We start from the raw sequence: 22582 nt of genomic DNA, 5'->3' as shown, positions 1-22582 counted from the left end.
ATCATCATAAATATTGATTACTTACCACTTGGTCTCCAGCCAAACCATCTAATAAGCCCAGGGTAGCTTGGCTGATAAGGAAGGTTCTAGTAATTCATTTTTATATTATGATAAGCTTTGGCCAATTTACCTTTCGGGATCATACTGGACTCAAAGTGTTTATTATGGACAGTTGATTTCCATAAGCTGAAACCTATTTCTTGATGCTCTCCTTGGTGCTCTGGGTGGGTAGGACCATTGAAGGCATCATTGTCAATAAATGTTCTTGATGTCCTCTCCCAAGACTTTGTACCGACCCCATCTTACCTTTAAGACTCTTTCGCATGTTGGTTAGCCCTTTGCCTTGACCCTTCCTTTGCATTTTGTGACAAGTAGTTCTACCTCTGACCAGCTCCTTTCTGTCTTCATGGGTTCCAATCTTTCCACCAACCCCTTTACTAGCTCTCTTCCCTGGAGTTAGCTCCTTGATTATTTTCTTACACTATGAATTATTTTCTACAAACCTGCAAGTTTCCTCCACTATCTTTACCCTGATCACTCTCCCTTCTATAGCTCCATGGAGAGTGGGTGGCATTTTGGGGTACTCCAAACCGTTGGGTCCAAAGTGGAACCACTTCCCCCCCAGCCCCATCCTGAAGCCCCATGCTGCCTCTCCTTATGAATTCCCCCATGACCCATCTAGTCCTGGTGTAAGAAGCCTCAGAGCCACTGTTGTCTTCACAAGCCCCTCCTTGCTTCATTTTGTCCCCTGGTCTCCTAACCACTGCTGGAATCCACATGTCCTTCTATGTCTCCTCCAACCTCAGTTCCAGCACCATCTCCTCCAAGAAGCCTTAGGGTTTAAAGAAAGTTTTCTTCATCTGTGTGACCCCAATTACATGCACCTGGCAAGTCCTCATTAATGCTTTATCCGTGAATGGCCACATCCCACATAAAGCTGGATCTTTCCAAATTGACAAATTAGCAAGCGGGTGTGTCCTCAGCATCAAACTTGCTAAACTGGACTCCTTCTGCTTCTACAAAGAAGGTATCTCTAAACGATGGAGATGGTGACCTTATTCTCTGTGGCTAGCTAGATTTAATTTTTATTTGTCCATTTTGCAGAAGTCTGGGAAAAGGGAATTTCCTCCCATCACTTGCATTTTCTTTCCTATTTCCCGTTGTCGACTGCTTGTTTACTGGCATCGTTGTAATCCTCATAAAAAATTCCATCCAAGTTTATTTCCTTAAAGCTATGATATAACTTACATATTTTTCCATGTCGCTAAACATCAAATACAATTTTTTCGTGCAAGATACATCCTAATTAGCCAAATGTTTCACTTTCATAAGCACTGCGTTGTTCACTTCTCATATGTAATTCTCCATAGGGTTCATTCTTTAGTTGTTTTGATTGAGTTGGGGGCTCTTTGAGAACCAAAAGACTTTTGGAATGCAGCCTGCAGGAACATTTTCACATTCTCCAGCTGCATCCTCAGGTGGTGGGAGGTGTGCAGGCTTTCCCCTGGCCCATGGGCCACCATGAGTAAGTTGGATTCAGCCATATGGCAGGAAGGTGACTTTTTATGTCACTGTCACTGGCTCAGGCCAAATTTGCCCCCTGGCTCTTTCCTTTCTGGGAGCCTCTTAAATGATCTGCCACCTTTTCTCCTGCTGAGGGCTCTGGCACAGGGTGCTTGGGACACCGGGACCGTGGTCATGGGCAGGGACAGGAGGCCGTGGGTCAGCTGTACGGTTGGACAGAGCTGCGTAGAATCTGTATGTGGTTCGGGACTGGTCATCTGAGAGTGTTAGGTCTGTGTGTGTGTGTGTGTGTGTGTGTGTGTGTGTGTGCGTGTGTGTGTGTGCACGCATGTGGTTTTCTGACTTTAGATCTCCTTACACACTTGCACGATTGGTCTGCGGATTTTGTGTGATTAGCCAAATATGTGTATTTGAATGTGAGTGTGTGTAAGGGGGAGTTAATGTGTGTGTGTGTCCTTGGGGGCATGTGGAGGGGGTTGGTCCTTATGTCTCTGCACATGTATCTTTGGATGAGTTTGTGGTGTGTGTGTGTTTGTGTGTGTGTTTCTAGGTTAGGGCGTGTCTCTGCGTCTGCGCGTGTGTGTGGGGGAGGTGCATACCCACATGCTTGTGTGTCTATGACTGTGTGTGTGTGTTTCAGGATCGGTGTGTGTAATTCTGGCTGTGAGTCATGAAGATCTGAGGAAAGACCACAACACCCAGCCCAATGATTCTGGACTTGGGGACTGAACTAATTGGGCAAAACCCCCTTTGATGGCTAAGTGATGTGCTCCCCATTTGTGGCCCGCTAGGAGTCCGTTAAGAAGGACCGACTTCCCGACAGAGAAAATAATGAACAGACATCTGGGGTGCCATCATCCCTCAGTGCCTGGGCCTCTCATCCCCACAGGAGCCTGGGCCGGGGCTGGGGCTGGCTGCTGGGCCTGGGACCACACCCTCTAGTCTCCACAGCCCCGCTCCGTGTAACCTGAAGCTGCTTCTCTGGTAGGTTCCAGACATTTCCTCAGGCTGACAGCCAAGGGATGCCCCAAGTGACATACAACCCCTTTGTCTTGCTGTGGCTCCGGGAGCTTTTTCTTGGAAACGTGGTTCCCTGTGGTGTTGAAAACAGGGTGCCTGCCAGCCATCTGTGAGGACGAGAGGAAAAGTACCTGTTCCCCCCTCCCACACACACACCTGGTTCTCAGATCCAGGAATCTCCTCAAGGAAGGCTCCTGCGTGTGCTCATTCGTCCAGGTGGGACGCTCATGCATCCCGGAAGCCAGAGTATCAGGGTGGCCTGGACACAGGCAGCTAGAAACAGGGACCCTGTAGGGAGAGAAACCCGCAGACTGGAGACAGGACCAGTCCCCAAAGCTTCCTCACCGACCCATGGTGACCATTAGGGCCATATTTGTCAGGGACTGTCCTGGAGGTCCCCACAGCCCCAGGCACCCAGGATACCTGGTCACCCTCACCCCACCCCAGGTAGCACTGGGGTCTCCTGAGGGGAAGCTGCCTCTTGCCCAGGAAGTGTCCTCACTGAGTGAACTGGGTGGGGCCCCAGGATTGGGGCAAGACTGGGGACTTTACTCACCACGCTCAGACTGGCCGAGCCTGGGTTTTCCTTCTGCGTCTGGCCTGTGTCCACCTTCCCTGCCACCAAGAACGTGGGGCTGAGGCTTTCTGTGGAAGATTCAGGCTGTGAATAGCTGTTGGTCACCTCAGTTTGGTCTCCCACAGTTTGGTCACCCACACCTACCTCCCCAAAGTCCTGGGGCAGAAAAAGCTGGTGGAGCTGGGGGTGGGAGGGTGGTGGTGGGTGGTGGGAGTTGCTGAGAGAGTGGGGACCAACATCGAATTTGAGATCGTTGCCCGGCTTTTGGTGAGAGAAGAGCAGAGAGGTCCTGGGCCTTTTGAAAACTGAGGTTTTGTGATTCTAGAGCCAGGCTGGGTTAGAAGCTTCTGAGTTCTGTCACCAGAGGAGGAAAGCAATGAGCCTTCATTCAATGAGGTTCAGAGAAGAAACAGTCAGGGTGGTGAAGGTCCCCCCTAACGGGTGGCCCAAATGCTGAGGCCAGTGCCCCCCTGAGGGCAGATGAGCTGTTGACTCTGAAGGGGAGTTTTCGAGGTGGACGGGGAAAGTGATGAGCAGGGGAGGTGCATGGGAGCAGGACAGGCTGACCAGAGCCCCTCTAGGGCTAGGATGCTGTAGGGTGGCTACAGGTGTGACCTCAGAAACCAAAGTCAGGGACTTCTGAGGCCAAACCTGGGTAAGGAAGACCTGATACCTGATAAGGAAGACCCCGAAGTTCCCAGACATCCCTTCTTCCTCCCACCCTGCAAGCCTCCAGGCCCCAGCCCCTTTTAGCAGGGCTTCACCCCTCCTCCCGGTGCCACAGCCTCCCTCTGCCAAAGGGAGCCCAGGTCGCTGTCGCCTGGGGAGACTGGCTTTGGGGAATGGGGTAAGTACCAGGCACCGGGGGCTGTTGCTCCTTCAAGGGGGGGATTGCACTTGGCCCCGGGGAGGGGCACAGTCCTGCAGGGAAAGGTATCCTGAGTCCACTGAGCCCAGCCACCCCCTCCCAGTGGGAACTCTGAGGGCCTGTATGTGCCCAGTATGGACACAGAGCAGTTTGTCACATTTTCTTGGTCTGTGGACCGATCCCGAGGAGGAGCACTGACTGGGTGACCCTGGTCGGACCCCCATGTGGGTGAGAACTCACTGGGGAGTTCATTTAGAAGAGGTGTAGGTCCAGCTACTTTGATGAATACTTAAAACTTTCCCTTCCATAATGGCTTTCTCTTCATACAACGTCACATTCCGCATGAAACAGAACTTAATGTCCTTCTACAGAAGTCTCTGCGGTTTTTAAAATGATTTAATGTAAATGAAAACTTCTGGTCACCTTAGAGCAGGTACCCAGCCAAGTCATGAATAATTTTCTACCCTCAAAATCAACAAGTAGGGGATGAATTTCTGTTCCTGGGACATCTGCTAACATTTTCTGGGGGCTGCAGGCACCCCCCATCAGCAGCAGTGACAACTGGAGGGAGGGAGGACATTCTCCTGAGGAGACAGGTGGGATGGGTAGCAGGTGTGGCTGAGTTCCCTGGACAGCCTTGTGCCAGGAAAGGGATCCTGGATCTCCACGATCACCATTTTTAAAAAAGATTTTATTTATTTATTTGACAGACAGAAATCACAAGCAGGCAGAGAGGCAGGCAGAGAGAGGGGGAAGCAGGCTCCCCGCTGAGCAGAGAGCCCGATGCGGGACTCCATCCCAGGACCCTGGGATCATGATCTGAGCTGAAGGCAGAGGCTTTAACCCATCGAGCCACCCAGGTGCCCCGATTTTCTTCTATTTTTTTAAAAAAGATTTTATTTATTTATTTGACACAGAGAGAGAGAGAGAGAGAGAGAGATCACAAGTAGGTGAAGAGGCAGGCAGAGGGTGGAGGGGGGTGAAACAGGCTCCCTGCTGAGCAGAGAGCTGGATGCAGGGCTCGATCCCGGACCCTGAGATCATGACCTGAGCCCAAGGCAGAGGCTTAACCCACTGAATCACCCAGGCGCCCCTCCACGATCACCATTTTGAGTGTGCGACCCTTTCCAACTCCAGCTCTACTCTGACCTCCTGCGGCCCTTTGTAGGCTCATGACTCGACCGTGCTGCACCTCAGTTTCCCTGTTTGTAGATGAGGCTAATGATAGTCTATACCTCATAGTCGGTTTGGAGAATGAACTGATTTTATTTGTCAAGAGCGTTGCCTGCTGACTGATCCTTAGGACTCTTGGTATGAATGGTGGAAGGTGCTGTTGCTGTCATTAATGAAGTCTCCTTGTGGGGGTTGGGATGATGGCGGTGGTTCTGAACCTGGCTGGACAGGAAGGGCCGGTATTCAATGACAATGAGTCAGCAGAGGTGGGGGACTCCGAGTCTGGGGGCAGGAGCCCCCCCCACTAAGGGCTTTTGCATTAGAATGGGAATGTTGCCTTCACCCCTAGAGAGGAGTTGGTGGGGTGCCTGGGACCCCACCCCCAGCTCTGACCTGCCAGGCGTTTGGTATTGGAGAGGACTTTTTTTTTTCAATCCTCCAACCTAGGATTAAAAGAAAAAATCAATTCAAAGATTTCCAGGAACAAAATGAATACCGTACTTTAACTGTGGCAGAAGGAAAATACACACATTATTAGAGTGCCCAAGACAGTTCGTGGGAACCAAAGGACGTACTCTTACACCCAAATGGACAATTTCCATGCAGTAAAACAAGTATAAATATGTGTGCACAAGGGGTAGGGGTGGGAAGGTGGCGTGGGGAGAAAACGCTCATGAATAATATGGTAACATTTAATAACGGAAGTGGGAAGGCGATTATTAACCCCACGATAGACACGTGAGCTAGAGCTTTGTACTTTATGCAAAAGAAAACATGAAGAACAAAATATTTCAGAAGCATCCACCCTTCCCAACCCCCAACACGTCCCTAGGAAATATACTAGTGGCCTCTGACAGGTGCCATGGAGCCCAGGGCCCAGGCAGGGGGCCTGAGTTGCCAGGTGAGCAGAAGAACGTCCTGGGAGATCCTTTGATGCCCCTCGCAAGGCATCGGTGAGCCCAGACCAGGGAAGCCCTTGTGTTAACCTGGGGGGGGGTCTCTGCTTAGAGTTCTGAGATGTTGGGCTGCTCCCTGGTAGTGGGACGTCTTTCTGATATAAATAACAAAACCTCTCCTCTCGAGTTCAGGAGTTCAGCGGAGAGGAAGCTTTGCATGTCTGTCTTTTCCAGAACCCCGGGGTCTTTATAATCCCATCAGGCCCTACCTGGCTACAGGCAGGACGTTGTGGGGAGCTGGAAGCTCAGAAAACCATTTACTGAAGCAGTGGTAGCAGGAACGGAAGGAAAGCCCACACCCAGCTCTGAGAGTCCAGAACTTTATACCTTAACCTCACAGCTACATTTCCAGTGAGAGCCGGAGGGGGCGTGTGGGAGGGGAAAGGGGCCAGTTCTAAAGGGTTGCAGTCCCCCTCCCCGCCCCCCACCTCCTACCATGTGTTTTACCCCGCCTTGCCTTGACATTGATGCTGTCAACTGCCCCGTGCCCATGTTCAAGGAGGCTGAACATTTTGGATCTCTATGGATGGCTGTTAGGGTCCATCTGTGTTTTGGAGCAACTAGGGGGGAAACACGGGGATGGGGGGGTGGGGAAGAGCATCGGGGACTTGGTTCAGACCCCAGGAAGCGCCTCATTTCTGCTCCAGTGGGGTCATGCAGGCTGAATGCATAGGGAGGGCTTGGGGACAGAAGATGGCAGAGCCTGGAGGTTTGGATCAGAGGGTGGGAGGGGCTGGACCCATCTTGCTCTCCCTGCCTTTTGGTCCTCAGTCTCTCTGTTGAGACCTCCTCTTATATCTGGGACTCCACCCTCGGCAATGAGGAAGGTCCTGTTCTTTATGTTGCTCTTTTTCCTAAGACCCTTGAGGCTGACATAATGTCACTGGGAGCTGGGGGACTTGGGGTCATCAAGTACCGGACACTTGGCCAGTGCCTTCACCTGCCCTTGTCATGCCAGCTCCTGAAAAGAGTTTTTGAGAGAAGTGCTACCATCTTGATCACCACTGTCTGGTACACACTGGTGACCGATAGACATTTGTGGACTGAAGGAATGTATGGCTGCCATTCACGGAAGTTAGGCAATGAGCCAAGTTTACAAAGCAGCTAATGATGGCATGGCTCTCACTGGAATCAGACTGCCTCAGATGATGGCTACCCTTCTCTCACACACCCTCTTTTAATCCTGATTCCTTCCTGTTTCTGCTGTTGTCCACCCCCCAACCTGCTCTGGCCCTGCCACGTGAGGGAGTCTGTCTTGTGTCCATTCCCTGAACTGCCCATCCCACTGTAGCTGGTCCTGATTTGGATGGGTGTGAGAAGAAAGGCATCATACCATTCCAGAACTTTCTCTGTGATGGGATGGCTTCCGGTCCATTGCACTTGTTCCCTAGGTCCTCTGAGCACCCGCTGCCCTTCTCCGGTCTAGCCAGCCCTCCAGCCTCAGCTCCTGCCAATCTCCTCCATCCCCAGGATTCAGCTGCACAGAGCCTCCTGGCCCTCACCCAGAGCATCACAGTTCTCCTTCCTCCTGTCTGCATATAGGCTGTTCTCTGTGCTTCTAGCATCTTCTGTCTGCACTTCATCCCTTGTCTCTGGTCCCTGAGCAACTCTCCTGTGGTGGGATTGGGGGGCATCCCAGCTCTGATGCCCTGTGATGCACCCAGTGGGCAAGCCCAGAGGCGATGGCCCATGTGTAGAGGGAGAACTTTAATCACTAAGGGAACAAATTCAAGCAGCGCATCAGGAGAGGGTGTGGCGAGTCCCCAGGTGCCGGGGAGCCGCTCTTTGGCAAACCCAGTCAAAGTGGCTTGTTCCTCGCCCTACATGAAGTGGCTCGTGAAGCTCAGATACTGCCCAGGACACTGGTCAGGTTGGAGGTATGAGCCCCCTACTCTGGGCTTCCCAACTGGTGGGCAGGTGGAACCCCCTCCCCCGCTTCCCCTAGGCTCCCAGAGCCTTGGGTTTGTTCTGGAAGATGAGAGGGTGGGCAAGACCAGGGATGCTGGTTCTGGGAGGCATAAGGAACCTCTGAGAAAAAGAATTTTCCTATTTGTGACTTCCCAGGGACAGGGCGGGGGCAGGGCATGGAGAGGGGTTGGCTGGATAGGCCGGATCGGTGGGTGAGGCCTTGGGCGAGTCCTTGCCTTGCCTACTGCTTAGGAGAGTTTCTCAGGCTCACAGTCTCCTGCCGGGGGTCCACCGTTATGCCTTTGATGAGGGTCATTAGCAAAGCTCTTCAAGAGGGGAGGGTGAGAGATGACTCGGACCCACGTAGGACTCAATCTTTTGTGTTAAAAGAGGGAGAAAATTGGAACACACATGTGCATATGTTGGTATGACGGTTGGGAAGAAGCTGTCATCAGTGGTACCCTGAGGGGGGTGGACACTGGACTGGGGGGTGGGCAGTGGTGGGGGGCAGAGACATCTTACTGTCTGTGTTTACCAATGTATTTGAACCAGGCGCATGTACTCAAAATTTTAGGTAAAAAGCAACAGCAATACAACAGAAATATTCGTGAAAAGAGAAGATAGCTAGAATGGGAGATGGCCGAGGCTCCCTTTGGGGAGGGGCAGAGTGGGGAATCCATCTCTGGGGGCCCCTTAGTGGGGGACCCCTCCCAGGCCAGCTGGGGGCCCAGGGCAGGGAGTGAATTTGGTTCTGCCCGTAGCACGAGCATGGGCACGACCAGAGCTATAGCGACAACTTAAAAGGGGGTCACAATCAGTTCTGTCAACCCCTTTGCCCCACGACAGGGAGCCCATACTCTGGGGGGCCAGGTGACCTCCCCACAGTCACACAGGGTTGCTATTTCTGCAGAGATGACCATATGCTTGGATGAATGACCCAGACCGACTTTGGGGAGTTTCGATTCCTGTAGACACCCGAAAGTCACTGCATGCCTGTGCTTTAGTCTCTAATGGGATCTCCTGCTCCCTGTGCCCCTCTGTGTGTGGGCAGCAGTCCCACATCCTAACCCCCCAGAAGGGCTGGGAGTCAGGATAGTGTTTTCTCGACATTGGCTGTCCCTTGGTGATGCCCGGCTTTTCCACAAGCTTCTCAACACCCCTGCATGCACCTGCTGCGCTCCTTGTACCCCCACGAGCCCCACCTGCTTTTTGGAAGCTGAGTGAGCAAGAGAGGTCCCAGCAGGGAGATTTTCTTCCTGGAAAGAGGCTCCCCTTGCCCCATTCTGGTTCTACTCAGTGGGGAGGGGCCCCCTCCACAAGGCCCCTCTCCAGACCAGACCGGAGAGCCACTTGAAAAGCATCTTGGTCCCACCCCCCTCATTTTACTGATGAGGAAGCCAAGCCCCAGAGAGGGAAGTGTCTCTCTCCGGAGCAGGCTGGTCACCAAGCTGGGAGGACAAATGTCGTCTTGCAGCTCACTCAGCTGCACTGGACCCCCAGCAGGTAACTGCGCCACCCTCCCGCCTCGGGGCCACTTACTAAAACCCAGGCACAGAGCCACGGACTGACCTGGCTTTCCCGGACAGCAGGTAACTTTCCTGAGGCCAGCGGTGCCTCCGTGGTCTGGGTTCTGTCCAGACCTGCGCAGACCCAGCATCCCCGATGGCCGGAGGGCCAGCAGCCCAGCAGCCCCCACAGAGTCTCTGTGAAAATAGCAACGTCAAGCAGAGGACTCCTGATATTAGTGACATTTCCTACCAACCCTCAATTTCCTCCTGATTTGACTCAAGGTTGCAGCTTCTTGCTGGGGTGGAGACATCTCACGGTACGTAGCCCAGGAGCTTTCCCCAGGGGAGCTCGGCTTGCGTGCCATCACCTCCTGCTGGCCTGGCTGCCTGCTCTCCCGGAACCCGGCCTGGAAAGCACCCACAGCCCAAGATGACACACTCGAAGGAATCACCTGATAGCCCCAAGCAACGGGCTCCAGGCAGGCCACAGCTGGGCTTGGGATCCCCGGCCAGCCCCTTACCAGTTGTGTAAACTTCCCTGGCCTCGATGTACCTCTCTGGAGAATGGGAGTAATGATGGTTTTTTTTCCCCCCTCATGGGGCTCTTGAGAGCAGTGAGTGATGGAAGTGCTCGATCGTGCAGGAAGCAAGAGGGCGGCTTTGACTGCTCTGATGTGTTATGACTGGATTATTTCCTATGGGTACCCCTATGGTACCCTGAAGGACAGCCCCATTGGGCCATGGTGATGCAGGTAGATCAGAGAAGTGGGCATTTGAAGAAAAGAATGAGGTTCTTAGGAGGGAAGGGGAGAGTCTGCAGAGAAAGAAGAGATGTTAAGTGGAACTGGACATGCCAGAAAGTAAGGAAGAGGGAACTGGGGGGCTCCTGGTTATATTGGATGTTCGGGCTGGTGATGCTGATGGGGAGCTGAGGTGTTGGTGGGGAAGATAAAGGAGAGACTCAGTGAGCACCAGTGAGACCCCTCACCACCTGTTTGCTCTTGGGTAGACTCTAGCTTCTCTGAGCCTCACTGCCCTCATCTGTAAAATGGGCATGATTATAACAACATTCCAGGAAGGTGCCAAGTTCCCATTGCAGAGCACTTAGCACAGGGACAGCCACATCTCAAGTCCCTGAACTGAACCCCTCCGCTCCCCCAACCCCACTCCAACCTACGAGGCTCAGGGTACAGCTCCAGCAAAATCTTGGAGTCTGGGAGATTCTGTGTGGTCTGTCCCCTCTGTGTCCTGTTCCTTTTCGCATCGTGTCTCCCAGAAGCCTAGCTCAGGTGTAGATAGATGGCTTTATTTACACTATGGTGTTAGTGGCAGATAACCACATCCAAATAAATATATATATTCTAACCGTGGACTTCAGTGCCTCACCCCCAGAGGAGATGGGAACTGCCGGCGAGGAACCCGGATGACACTGGTCCAGGGGAGTGCTCCTCCTCAAACTACAACCCTTGGGCTGTATACCAGCTCTGCTCAGTCATGGCTGGACCTCCCTTCTCTTAGGTGGTTCATACCACAGTGCTCCATGTGGATGAGGAGTCTGGCAGCAAAAGAGAGGGGGATGGGGATCCTTCTCAGCCCTCAAACCTCGTAAAGTTCCATTCTTACTGTTGCTGGTGTTTCGGGAAAGTCTGTCTGCTGCTGGAAGAAGGGTTGGCTTGGTCTGAGCCGCACAGCTGGATTCAGGGGCCGAGGCTGTGCGTAACAGCTCTGGGGCTGCCCTGGGTGGGGGCCCGGCCCAGGCAGCTGCAGGAATCAGAGCCCAGAGCCTGACCCAACAGCAGGAAGAGAGCCAGCTCGGGGAGGCCACGGGCTCCCAGCTCGCTGTTCGGAGGAGAGAACCCAGAACCCAGATGGAGGCCCCACAGCCAGAAATAGCCAGGAACAGAAGCCTCTGGACTCCCAGGCCCATCCCTCTTCACACACAGACTATTTTCTCTCCTCTTCACCAAATACAAGAAAGTGTTAATATATTGAGAGAAGATTCCATTTCAGGGTTGGAAAAAAAAAAATCCTTCTGTATGTGTCCCCTGTATGAATCCCCCTGACAACATTCTGGATAAACAGATCTCCTACCTTTGCTTACATACCTCTGGTGATAGAGAGCTCACTACATAGCAAGGCTGCTCTGTCTGCTCTCAGATACTCCGTTAGCAAGGCTGGTCCGTCTCTGTGGCATCTGGAGCCCGTTCTGTGAAGTCATACAGGGGAGCATGTCTTGAGCACTGGGGGATGCTAAAATGTCTATTCTTTTATAGATCACGAGCGACTCTAGTCCTTTCCCCATATTCTCCTGGGCTGTGGCTCTCCAGCCCTTCCACAGGCAGCCCCAGCAGAAAGACAGTCCCCAGCAGGCAGGTGATCAGAGTGGTGCAAAGGCCACTGTCACCCCAAGTTCCTCTTCTAGATCCTCTAAGTAGAGCCTGGTTCCTCTCATCTGTCACCATTTTTCCTGTTTGCGAGAATACTTAAGAACTCCCATTTCCCTGTAAGCCGTGACTGCCTCTGTGTTTTGTGTATACATAAATAAAAAAAGAACAAATTCTTTTCCAATATTTCAGTAATGTAGTTCCGATTTTATCCGTGACTCACACATTATTTAAGAGACCGTTTAAGAGATTGCATAAAAATACCAATTATCTATTATTAATGTCACGGTGTTCAACAAATAGTTGTGCTTTCTTTATGGTCTGGGGCAGAGAGGATAGACTTGCCATTGTCTTGGAGACCCAGGCTGGGCCCAGGAACGGCATCCGTTTGGTGAAAAGATCCTTGTCGTCTCCCAAAGAAAGCATAGTCCCTTGATTTATGATTTGGTCCTCACTGATCTGCCTTTTTAATTGGGCTAGGAGGAGTTCGAAATTTCTGTCTACTTGTTGGATGATACTCGGGGAAGGGAGGACGAAGGTCTCTACCTACAATTATATTTCTGTTTCTACTTCTTTTTGCATTTCTGGCATGTTCTGTATGGAAATACGTTATGTATTTCCTTGCTATGCGCCTTGGAACAGAAATTAAGTGTTTTATGTTTTAATTATTCATTGTAACTTTTACCTCTGTAAAGTCTCTGTGTTACTCTCTCAATTCTTTTTATGAAACAAAAATTACTTTGTCATATTCTCTTTTTTTCCCTAGAGTTCTGTGTGCCTGATAAGCCAAAATTGCCCTATCATTTTACTCTGTCCATGCCTTTTTTTTTTTCCTCTGTGTTTCTTATGTGGGGGTGGGGGGAAAGGTCTGGTTTTTTTTAATGAATGCCCCTTTTCAGAGGGAGTGTTAACATGGTCAGGGAGTGCTGTAATTCTATTATGTAATTGTTACATTTGTGTAAACCTCCTCAGGGTTACCCCTGCTGTCTACACAGAAACATGGTAGTTTTTCACATTTAGTTTCTATTGTGAATTTTCTCTTCCTTGTGTCCCTTTACAATAGACAAGATAATTTAACCTGAAAAATCTGATTTAGAAAATATGTAAGTTTTCACTCCAGCATTTGTTTCTCTTTACAGCTGTCCAAGTTTTGGGAGGATTTATGTAAATATCTTCCCTTCCCTTGACCCTCTCTCCATGGCTAATCTGCATTTTGAATGTCTTTTTGTGTCTGTCTTCATTCACTCCTCATGTTAGGCACAATTTTTATGATGTGATGGCTGACCTGTGGACAGATGAAGACTTTTTCTTAAATCACCGATCAGGTTCTTGTGGTCATTGCTCATCTCTGAGGTGGCATCTGCTCTCTCATCTGTCACTTCCACTTCTGTCATGCGTTGTCCCCAGGTCCCTCAGATGCTGTCTGTTGAAATGTTCATCCTCGGCCCCGCAACACTGATGTCTCGCCAGCTGAGCACGGGTTAGACCAATGCCATCTTTTAAATTTTATGTGAACCTCACTCCTGCCTCTGCCATGCCTCAAACACTCTCCCAGACTTTTCTTCTTTTAAGAGAAAGTCAAAAGCTGTTCTTATTTTTCTCCTTTTCTCCCACCATTTATTACAACTTAAAAAAATTAAATTGTTTTCATATCATCATTAATTAGAAAAATATACATACGGGGGGGCGAGAGGAGAGAGAGAGAGGGTGATTTAAAAGACTGAATACATTGGGGCATCTGGGTGGCTCAGTGGGTTAAGCGTCTGCCTTTGGCTCAGGTCATGATCTCAGGGTCCTGTGATAGAGCCTCAATTCAGGCTCTCTGCTTGGCGGGGAGCCTGCTTCCCCCCCCCCCCCCCGCCTGCCTCTCTGCCTACTTGTGATCTCTGTCTATCAAATAAATAAATTTAAAAAAAAATCTTTGAAAGAAATTTAAAAAACTGAATAGGGGGCGCCTAGGTGGCTCAGTGGGTTAAGCCTCTGCCTTTGGTGTGGGTCGTGATCCCAGGGTCCTGGGATTGAGACCCGAATCGAGCTCTCTGCTCAGCGGGGAGTCTGTTTCCTCCTCTCTCTCTGCCTGCCTCTCTGCCTACTTGTGATCTCTCTCTGTCAAATAAATAAATAAAATCTTTAAAAAAAAGAAAAAAAGACTGAATAAATACCCACCATCTAACTGTTAGAATGTAACCAATGTTGGACATATGGAAATTTTTTTCTAGGCTTTTTTTTTTTCCCATGTGTGGGTTTTTTTTCTTAAATCATGGTTGAAGTCATTCTGAATGTATCGTTCTGTAGTTTGTGGGTTTTTTACTTAACACAGTCAGCATAAACATAACATAATCAGACAGAAAAATTTTCCATTGAGTAGATTTACCATCGTGAAATTAAGCTCTGGGTGGCATTTAAATGCGTGTGTGTTTTTTTGCTAGCAGAAAAAATGTTCAGGTAAACACATTTTCTGTACAAGACTTTTTTTGCTTTTCCTGATTTACTTAAAGTAAATTTTTAATGACTGGATAAAAGATTAATAAGGTTTCTCTGACTTGTCCTCTAAGTTATCAAATCTAGAAGCTGTGTACACTCACCAGCATATCGATGACTGTTTCATAGAACCCTTACTAGCTTCTTTGTTGAAATGATGAGCAAAAATTTTATCTCTTTGTAAATCCTCTTCTGGGAACTCTCCGTCCTTTGCCTGTTTGTCTCCTGAGGATCTTTGTATCATATAGTTTTTATACTCTTCATAAAGAAAGAACATCATTCATCTGATGTTTCTGTGTATTTTCCCCCCCCGGTATATTACTTGATGTGAAAATGTTTTAACAAAATGTTAAAAAGAAGGTTTCTACATATTGTGGTCAGAATATACCCAACATCATTTCTGCCTTTTTTTTTTTTTTTTTTTTTTTTTTTTTATGGAAGATTTTTTTCTTGTTGGGGAGTTTGTTCATTTTGTTAACTGTTTCTTGGATACTGGAGAAAAAATTATCTGCCCCCGGAAGCTTCTTTCCTTCTCTCCGTCCACAGATGTCAGACCTGCTCTCCCCTGTATCCTACACAGGTATTTGTCTCTCCAACATGGAACCCTGTCTAAGCATAGCTTCCCAGCCTCTCACCCCCACGCCAGTGGACCCCTGGGTTGACTGGCTCAGGACTTATCTGTGGCAACAGGTCAAGTGAGGGGAGCTTGCTGGTTCCCACCACAAGGGGACTGGCTTTTACTGGCAGCCCATCTTTGAGAAAAATGACTTTTTTATCTCTCGCTGCAGCCTGGATCCTTTTTTTTCTTATTCCAGAGAAGTTCCTGGTCTTTCTTTAAAAAAGAATACTTTCAAAAAGATGGTTTCTTTGAACTTTCAGAGGGAATTCAGAGGATTAATTTTTCAGATTTTCTGCTTACTCTGCCATGAGGTGGAAGCATTTTTTTTTTCCAAACTAATTTCTCTTTGCCAGTCCATAGAGTGCTTTCTCTAACTTCAAAGATTACCTTTTGAAAAGTTCCCATTTGAAGTCTGTCAGTAATTCAGATGTGACCTTTGGGATGGTCTGGGTGGAGAACCCTGAGGGCTAAGTTGTGCCTTTTTCCACACATCCATCTGGTACCATCAAGTCAGAGAAGCCCCAGCATCCGTTAGACCATTTTCTCCCGTCCTTTTTTATTTTTTAAGTTTTTTTTTTATATTCATTTGAGAAACAGAGGGAGAGAGAGAACATGAGCAGTGGGGGAGGCAGAAGGAGAAGCAGGCTCTCCCCTGAGCAAGCAGCCCGAGCAGAACTCCATCCCAGGACCCTGAGATCATAACCTGAGCCAAAGGCAGACAGTTAACTGACTGAGCCACCCTGGCACTCCAGGTTGGGGAGGCCTTCTTTAAATAAAGGAATACAAAGTTAGCTATAAAAGGGAACACCTACTTTAGAATGAGAATGAGAAAATAAATCGTGAATTCAAATTTTAAGAATTGACAGATACTACAGACAGAAAAATAGTGTTTTTATTAATTGGCTGCTTTGCGCACCTCATAGGAGACTTAAAAAAAAAAGATTTTATTTATTTATTTGACAGAGATCACAAGTAGGCAGAGAGACAGGCGGGGGGGCGGGGAAGCAGGCTCCCCGCTGAGCAGAGAGTCCGATGAAGGGCTAGATCCCAGGACTCTGAGATCATGACCTGAGCTGAAGGCAGAGGCTTTAACCCACTGAGCCACCCAGGCGCCCCTCATAGGGGCCTTTTAAAATTTTTGTTTTATGTCTTTGATTGCCTCTACATATATGACCATGAGTTCGTAGTGTTTTCTACAGAAAGAAAAGGAAACTAGTCCTTCTTGTAACGTATTTGATCAAATTTAGTCAAATTTAACAATGTCCAAAGCCTTCCTTCCCCAAGGCTTTCAAGGGAGCTATGCTGATGAGAAACAGCAGCAGAACAGGGCTTCTCTTGCTGACTGAAATCTGTGTAGCAAAGAAATAAGTCACGGGGATGCTCTCTGTGGAAGTTTTTGTTTCCCAGTAAAACCCTATGAAACCTGAATGTTCGTCAACAGGCTGTTGGCTAAATGGGTTGAGGTATTCCCACACAACAGGATGTAAGTGTGCATTAAGAAGAAAAAGCCTATTCATACACGCTGATGTGGAAACAATTTCCAAGAATCGCTACAAAGTGAAAAAGCAAGGGGCAGTGCTATGGATGTAACATTTTTTAAATGTAAAGAAACATCAAGTGTGTGTGTGTGTGTGTGTGTGTGTGTGTGTGTGTGTGTGTGTGTGTATCCTTGGAAAATTTCTGGAAAAATATGTACAGAACTGTTAACCACAGTTGTCTCTGGAAAGGACAGCTGAGGCCCTGGGGTACAATGGAGGCTTGCATCTATCTATCTATCTTTCTTTCCTTTCTTTCTTTCTTTCTTTCTTTCTTTCTTTCTTTCTCTCTCTCTCTCTCTCTCTCTCTCTCTCTCTCTCTTTCTTTCTTTCTTTTTCTTTCCTTCCTTTCTTCTTTCTTTCTCTTTCGGTACTGTCTGAAGATCTTATTGAATGCACAGGATATTTTCTCAATAATAATAATAATAATAATAATAACTAGCTGGATAACAGATACTCAGCAAATGACTGCATTGGTCGCTAGCGCAGGATTCTCGGTAAAGGGCGATGTTGGCCACTTCTCTCAGCTGTGCCCACATTTTGGGCCCCCGCCCCTGCTGCCAGGAAGTCCCTGAGGGCAGGAGAGGCGCAGTGAGCCTCCCTGGGCTAGTGTGACTGGCCTCTCCCATGCAGGGGCCCTGTGTGCTCCTGGGCCTGGCACAGACCAGCCGCGTCAGCAGAGCTGTGCCGTGAAAGGAGAGGTGTGTGCATGGAGTCTGGGTCATCTGAATTCTCTGTCCAGCCTCGTTGGTTCTGGAGGTCTGGGTCAAGTGAACATCTCCTGGGTTTGATCTACTCCAGGGCCACTGTTACGGACTGAATGTTTGTATCCCATCCCCCTTCCCAAATTCACATGCAGAAATCTAAATACCCCCACCCCCACCCCAAGGTGGTGGTATTAGGAGGTGGGGCAGTTTGGGAGGTGATCAAGACTCATGAATGGGATTAGTGCTCTTAGAAAAGAGACCCCAGAGAGCCCTCTTGTTCTCTTTCTGCCCTTGGCAGAGGGCCCTCCCCCAACCATGCTGGTTCCCTGAAGCTCCAACCCCAACCGATGTGGCAACCTTCCAGGATGTGGGTGGCAGACAGCAGAGGGACAGTGTGCAAAGAGCGTCTGGGTCCTGGAAACAGCATTTGAATTCCTGATCAAGCCATAGCTCAGGTCGGCCCTGCCCTGGTTAGTTTTTCAATTATGTGAAACGGTCCTTTGCTGAAGCCATTCTGGGCCAGGGTTTGGACTTTCAGCAGGAGTTCTGATTGAAAACAAGGGACAGATGTTCACACACACTTCCATTTTTGTAAAAGAGAAAGGCTTGCGTACACCTGTGCATGCGTGAGCTCCTGTGATACAGAGAGAGAATTTGGAATGAAATACACAAAAAGGTAACAGCCCTTATAACTGAGCAGCAGGATTAGAGGCATTTTCTTTCTAGCGTTTTCTAATTGTGATTCAGTGGGCACGAATGACTGTGTGATACAGTCCTTTGGATCTGTCGCCCGTAGAGAACGAGAGGGACTTCATCTCCTGTGTCGTTGGTGTTGTAGGAAAGAACATGAGCCCGCAGCTCAACAAGAACCAGAGCTGCTCCTTCAATGAGGTGGACGAGTTGATGAAAACCGTGCAACTGGCCGTCCACATCCCTACGTTCCTCCTGGGCCTCCTCCTCAATGCATTGGCCATCCGAGGCTTCAGCTCCTTCCTGAAGAAGAGGTGGCCAGATTACGCCGCCACCTCCATCTACATGATCAACCTGGCCGTCTTCGACCTGCTGCTGGTGCTGTCCCTTCCGTTCAAGATGGTGCTGTCCAACGTGCGCACCCCCTCTCCTTTCTTCTGTACCTTGGTGGAGTGTGTCTACTTCGTCAGCATGTACGGGAGCGTCTTCACCATCTGCTTCATTAGTCTGGATCGATTCTTGGCCATCCAGTACCCGTTCCTGGTCAGCCATCTCCGGTCCCCGAGGAAGATCCTGGGGATCTGTGGCACCATCTGGGTCTTGGTGTGGGCCGGGAGCATCCCGATCTACAGTTTCCACGGGAGGGTGGAGAAGTACACGTGCTTCCACAACATGTCCGATGGCACCTGGAGTGCCAAGGTCTTCTTCCCTCTTGAGGTCTTCGGCTTCCTTCTTCCCATGGGTGTCATAGGTTTCTGTTCCTCCAGGAGCATCCGCATCCTGGTCGGCCGTCGGGACCTCACCCAGGACTGGGTCCAGCACAAGGCCTGCATCTGGACGATCGCAGCCAGTCTGGCTGTCTTCGTGGTCTCCTTTCTTCCCGTCCACCTGGGCTTCTTCTTGCAGTTCCTGGTGCGGAACGGCTTCATCATGGAGTGTAGCTCCAAGCAGAGCATCAGCTTGTTCTTGCAGTTGTCCATGTGTTTCTCCAACGTCAACTGCTGCCTCGATGTCTTCTGCTACTACTTTGTCATCAAAGAGTTCCGCATGGACATCATGGCCCCCCGGCCTTCCAGGGCCCAGCTGGTCCTCCAGGATACTATGACCACCAGGGGCTAAGGAGAGAAAGACTCATGCAGAGGAAGGAAACCCCAGCCCCAGATTCTGGTAGCAGATACCCTGTTGCAAGATTTCTGATATGATGGACGAATGTGGCATATTACTGGTACGCTTTCCCTTTCGATGCTCACTGAACACAGTCTTTGCTCATTGTGCCCCAAAGACCTTTCCCCCGCACCCAGACGGCTCAACATAAATCACCCAGTATTTGAGAATCTCTGAAGGACCTGAGAACCATGTGAATTCTTTACTTCTGCGTGAGGCAGAAGAATTGAAAAGACGGAGACCATCTGAGCGAGGCTGTTTCCCAGCTCCCCCCATCCTTCTGTTAGACTGGGAGATTCTGGAAAGGAAGAGAGAGGCGTTAGGAGAGAGAACCAAGAGGGTTGGTCGAGGAGACTTGTAGTTCCCAGTCCCTTCTCAGGCTCTGGCGGCCAGTAACTTCATAGCTAGTGGGGGTGATGAGGGCAGAACAAGGACATACAGAGAGCCCCACATTTCCTATGGGGAAGAAAGACCCAGAAAGCCAGCCAAGCCTTCCTGTGCCCACGAGAAGGCGGCAGAAGGATGAGGGAAGCTGAGGTGAACCGGGCCGTGGTGAAACTATAGCTTGTGATTGACAAGCCTAGGAGAGGGGACTTCCCTGAGCGTGACCGGCTTGCTAACTTGAACGGACTGGGAGGCTGTTCGTGAGGCTGTTTCACTGAGAACGAGGAGAAACAGGCTTGACTGGGGTCCACCAGAGGAGAATAAGGACCCTGTGCCTGTCTCGCCCACCCGAGTCCTGTCTGGGCAGCTGGCCGGGTGGCACTGTCCACAGGACTGTCCCTCTCCAGGGGCTGGGAGGGAGAAAACGAGCCAGCTGGGGATCGGAGAAACCATTTGATGGCATGCAGCTCCTGGCGGTTCCTGGCTGGAGACTGTCAACAGTGGAAATCACGATCTGGCCCTGGCTTCTCGAATGATCTCGAAGAGGGTCTGCTGAGACCACTGCAAGCCTTCCGATGACTCAGACTGTTCCAGAGAGCCGACCGATTACAAGGATGAACTGTGGGGTGGTTTGGCAAGACGGGGTGAGTGGGATGAGATGGAAGAGGTGAGCTTCGTGTGAAAAAGGGGGAGGTCTGGAGGAAGCAAAGAACCGCTTTCTACCTGTAGGCAAAGAAGCTTCCACCGCTAAGTGGTGGACGGAAGGTAGGGTGGCAGGGTGGCGGGGAAGAGGGTGGTTTGGGTAAAAGCCTGACAAGAGGCGGAGGTGGAGATCGGGCGATAACCCCAGGCTTGCAGCTCCGGGGCTCTGTGAAGGGGGCGGGGGTGGAGGGACGGGGAGGAAGGATGGAGGGCAGAGCTGCTTCCTGCTTGAGAATCCCCGGCTCGACCGAGGGCCATCCAAGGCTGGAGCCTCTCTACCTCCTGCTTCGGCCACAGCTGACTCGGTGGTCAGGGGCAGGAAAGGGCGAGGAAGCAAGTGTCAATGCTGGGGTGGAAATGGGTGCGGGGGTGTGATCTCAGCCAAGATCAGAGGCTCCCCTCCTGCAGGCAGGGCCTCCAGGGGGCAGCAGCCCAGGGCAGAGGTTCTGCAGACCCAGCCGCCCCAAGGTGCCTGCAGCGCCATGGCCATCCGGCCCAGAGGCTCTAAGGAAGCCAGGCTGTTACATACAGCAGATGCTGGTGCCAGACGGGGCTCAGAGCCCATGGATGTGTGCGGTCAGTCCTCTCCTCCAATTTCTGTCTGTCTTTGCACTGGGAGCCCATCACGAGGCGCTTACATCTCCTCGTGTACTTCGGGCCAGACAGGCTTCCTAAGAAGAGGAGACAGCAATGTCCTGACCACCTGTCACACCTGTGATGTTCATAAACATAAAATTTTGTCTCATGGATAGCCTGCCCCTGCCAGAGCTGGGTGACAGAGGAGGCGGGAGGGGAGGAGAGGTCCGTGAGTGGTGTAAGTCCTTGGAGGGGGACAGCAGTATCAGGTCGGTGTGGTGACTGTGGGCTTGTTGGGGAGCCTTGGAGACCCCCTGACTGATGCCAACACACTGGGGGAGAACACAGGCCTCTTCTCTCTCTCCTTGAAGACCACTCCTGGTCTGCAAGTCGCAGAGGACTCATCGGGGCCTGTGGGAGTGGGCTTGGACCCAGGACCTCTGGCCAGGCTGCTCTGCTGGGGGCTTCACACTCAGTCCACCGGGCATGGAAGGGGCAGAGGTCAGGGCCAGGGTCAAGGCTGGGTGCTGAGGCATCCAGGGGCCCTCTCCTGCCAGCAAGGGGCGGTCAGTGAGTTGGAGAACTCTGAGCTCAGCTGTGGAAATGGCTGAAATGCCTGTCAGTAAAGGAGGCTTGGGGACATTACTCAGCCGTCAGTGTGACCATAGTTTTCCTCCCAGTCCGGAAAAACCCAAGAGATACTTGTAATAGGTACATGTGTGAAAGTAGCACAATTTATTGGGAAAATGATCTGATCAATCGGATTTGCCAAATAAACGGATTTCTGTGGTGCTGTGTGACGTGGTCATGGGGAGCACTCGGGCAGCCCTGGCTTCGGGGGAGAGCCGGCCGCTGAAGCCCTTGCCTGGTGACACAGCCGTCTTGGCCAAAGGAGCCAAGAAGGGCTCACGCTGGAGCGGCCGCACGGATGCCAAGTACGGGAGTACCCCGAGACTGCTCCCAGCGCAGCTCCCTACACCCCTACACCCACTTGTGTACTTGGCTCCCTGTGGCAGCAGCTGGGCCACAGAGAACCCCCGCACCCAGGCCCAGCTGCTGACCCTCCAGGACTGAGCCCGCCACACCCATTCCCTCCATCATGTCCCCCTGCCATCGTGACTCTGGAGCTGCTTCCAAGGGCCCAGGCTCCTTTTACAGACATTGTGTGGCCCAGCATAGGTGGTCTGCTGACCCCCAATGGGCGAAAGACACAGGGCCAGCCCCCCAGAGGTCCTTCGCCGTGCCTCCTCCCTTCACCAACTACCTGTGGTGTGAGTCTGACTCTTCCAGGTTAAATCTGAGTTTTCTGTCATGGCTCCTGACATGAGAATCCTGTTCGCCTATCCAGAGCTTCTGGAGAATGGGAGCTTTTAGGTGCTGGCCTGGACCACCTCTTTCTCCTAAATTCCCCACAACCTCGGGCATAGCTAAGTTGCGGCCTGGGTGCTGCGGGCTGGCTGGGGACATCCCCACTCTGGACAGTTGCTATGTGTCTCCCCTCAACCCCCAAATCCATATTTTGGAGTCCTAACCCCCAGTATGACAGTATTCGGAAATGGGACCTTTGGGACATACTTTAAGATGAGGTCCTGAGCTTGGAGCCCTCACAATGGGATCCGTGTCCTTACGGAAGAGTCACCAGAGTCTTTTTGATTTTTTCTGCCCCACTGCATGCGCGGAGAAAGGCTGTGTGAGGACGTGGGGAGAAGGTGGCCATTTGCAACCCAAGAAGGGAGCCCTCGGCAGACGTCAAACCTGGTGGTACCTCGATCCTGGGCGTCCAGCCTCCAGAACAGTGAGACATAC

At 50.8% G+C, this 22582-nt stretch overlaps 1 protein-coding gene and 1 long non-coding RNA gene across 2 annotated transcripts; one reads left to right on the top strand and one right to left on the bottom strand.

The window, feature by feature from the left end:
• Positions 1-1961: 1961 nt before the first annotated feature.
• LOC111143588 lies at positions 1962-9644 on the bottom strand. The gene is made up of 3 exons (XR_002640336.1): positions 9596-9644; positions 3101-3189; positions 1962-2832 (listed from the first exon to the last, which is right to left on the bottom strand). It is a non-coding gene; the product is annotated as an uncharacterized LOC111143588 (long non-coding RNA).
• LOC111143579 (G protein-coupled receptor 55) lies at positions 9466-21558 on the top strand. Its single transcript, XM_022497405.1, has 2 exons — positions 9466-9851; positions 18099-21558. Exon 2 carries the CDS (start codon positions 18107-18109, stop codon positions 19067-19069), a length of 963 nt encoding a protein of 320 aa, XP_022353113.1. The 5' UTR covers positions 9466-9851; positions 18099-18106; the 3' UTR covers positions 19070-21558.
• Positions 21559-22582: the final 1024 nt, after the last annotated feature.

This window comes from Enhydra lutris, unplaced genomic scaffold (genome assembly GCF_002288905.1).
Source record: "Enhydra lutris kenyoni isolate GAN:26980312 unplaced genomic scaffold, ASM228890v2 scaffoldscaffold1, whole genome shotgun sequence".
Taxonomy (NCBI): Eukaryota; Metazoa; Chordata; class Mammalia; order Carnivora; family Mustelidae; genus Enhydra; species Enhydra lutris.
This window is presented reverse-complemented; position numbering and strand designations above follow the sequence as displayed.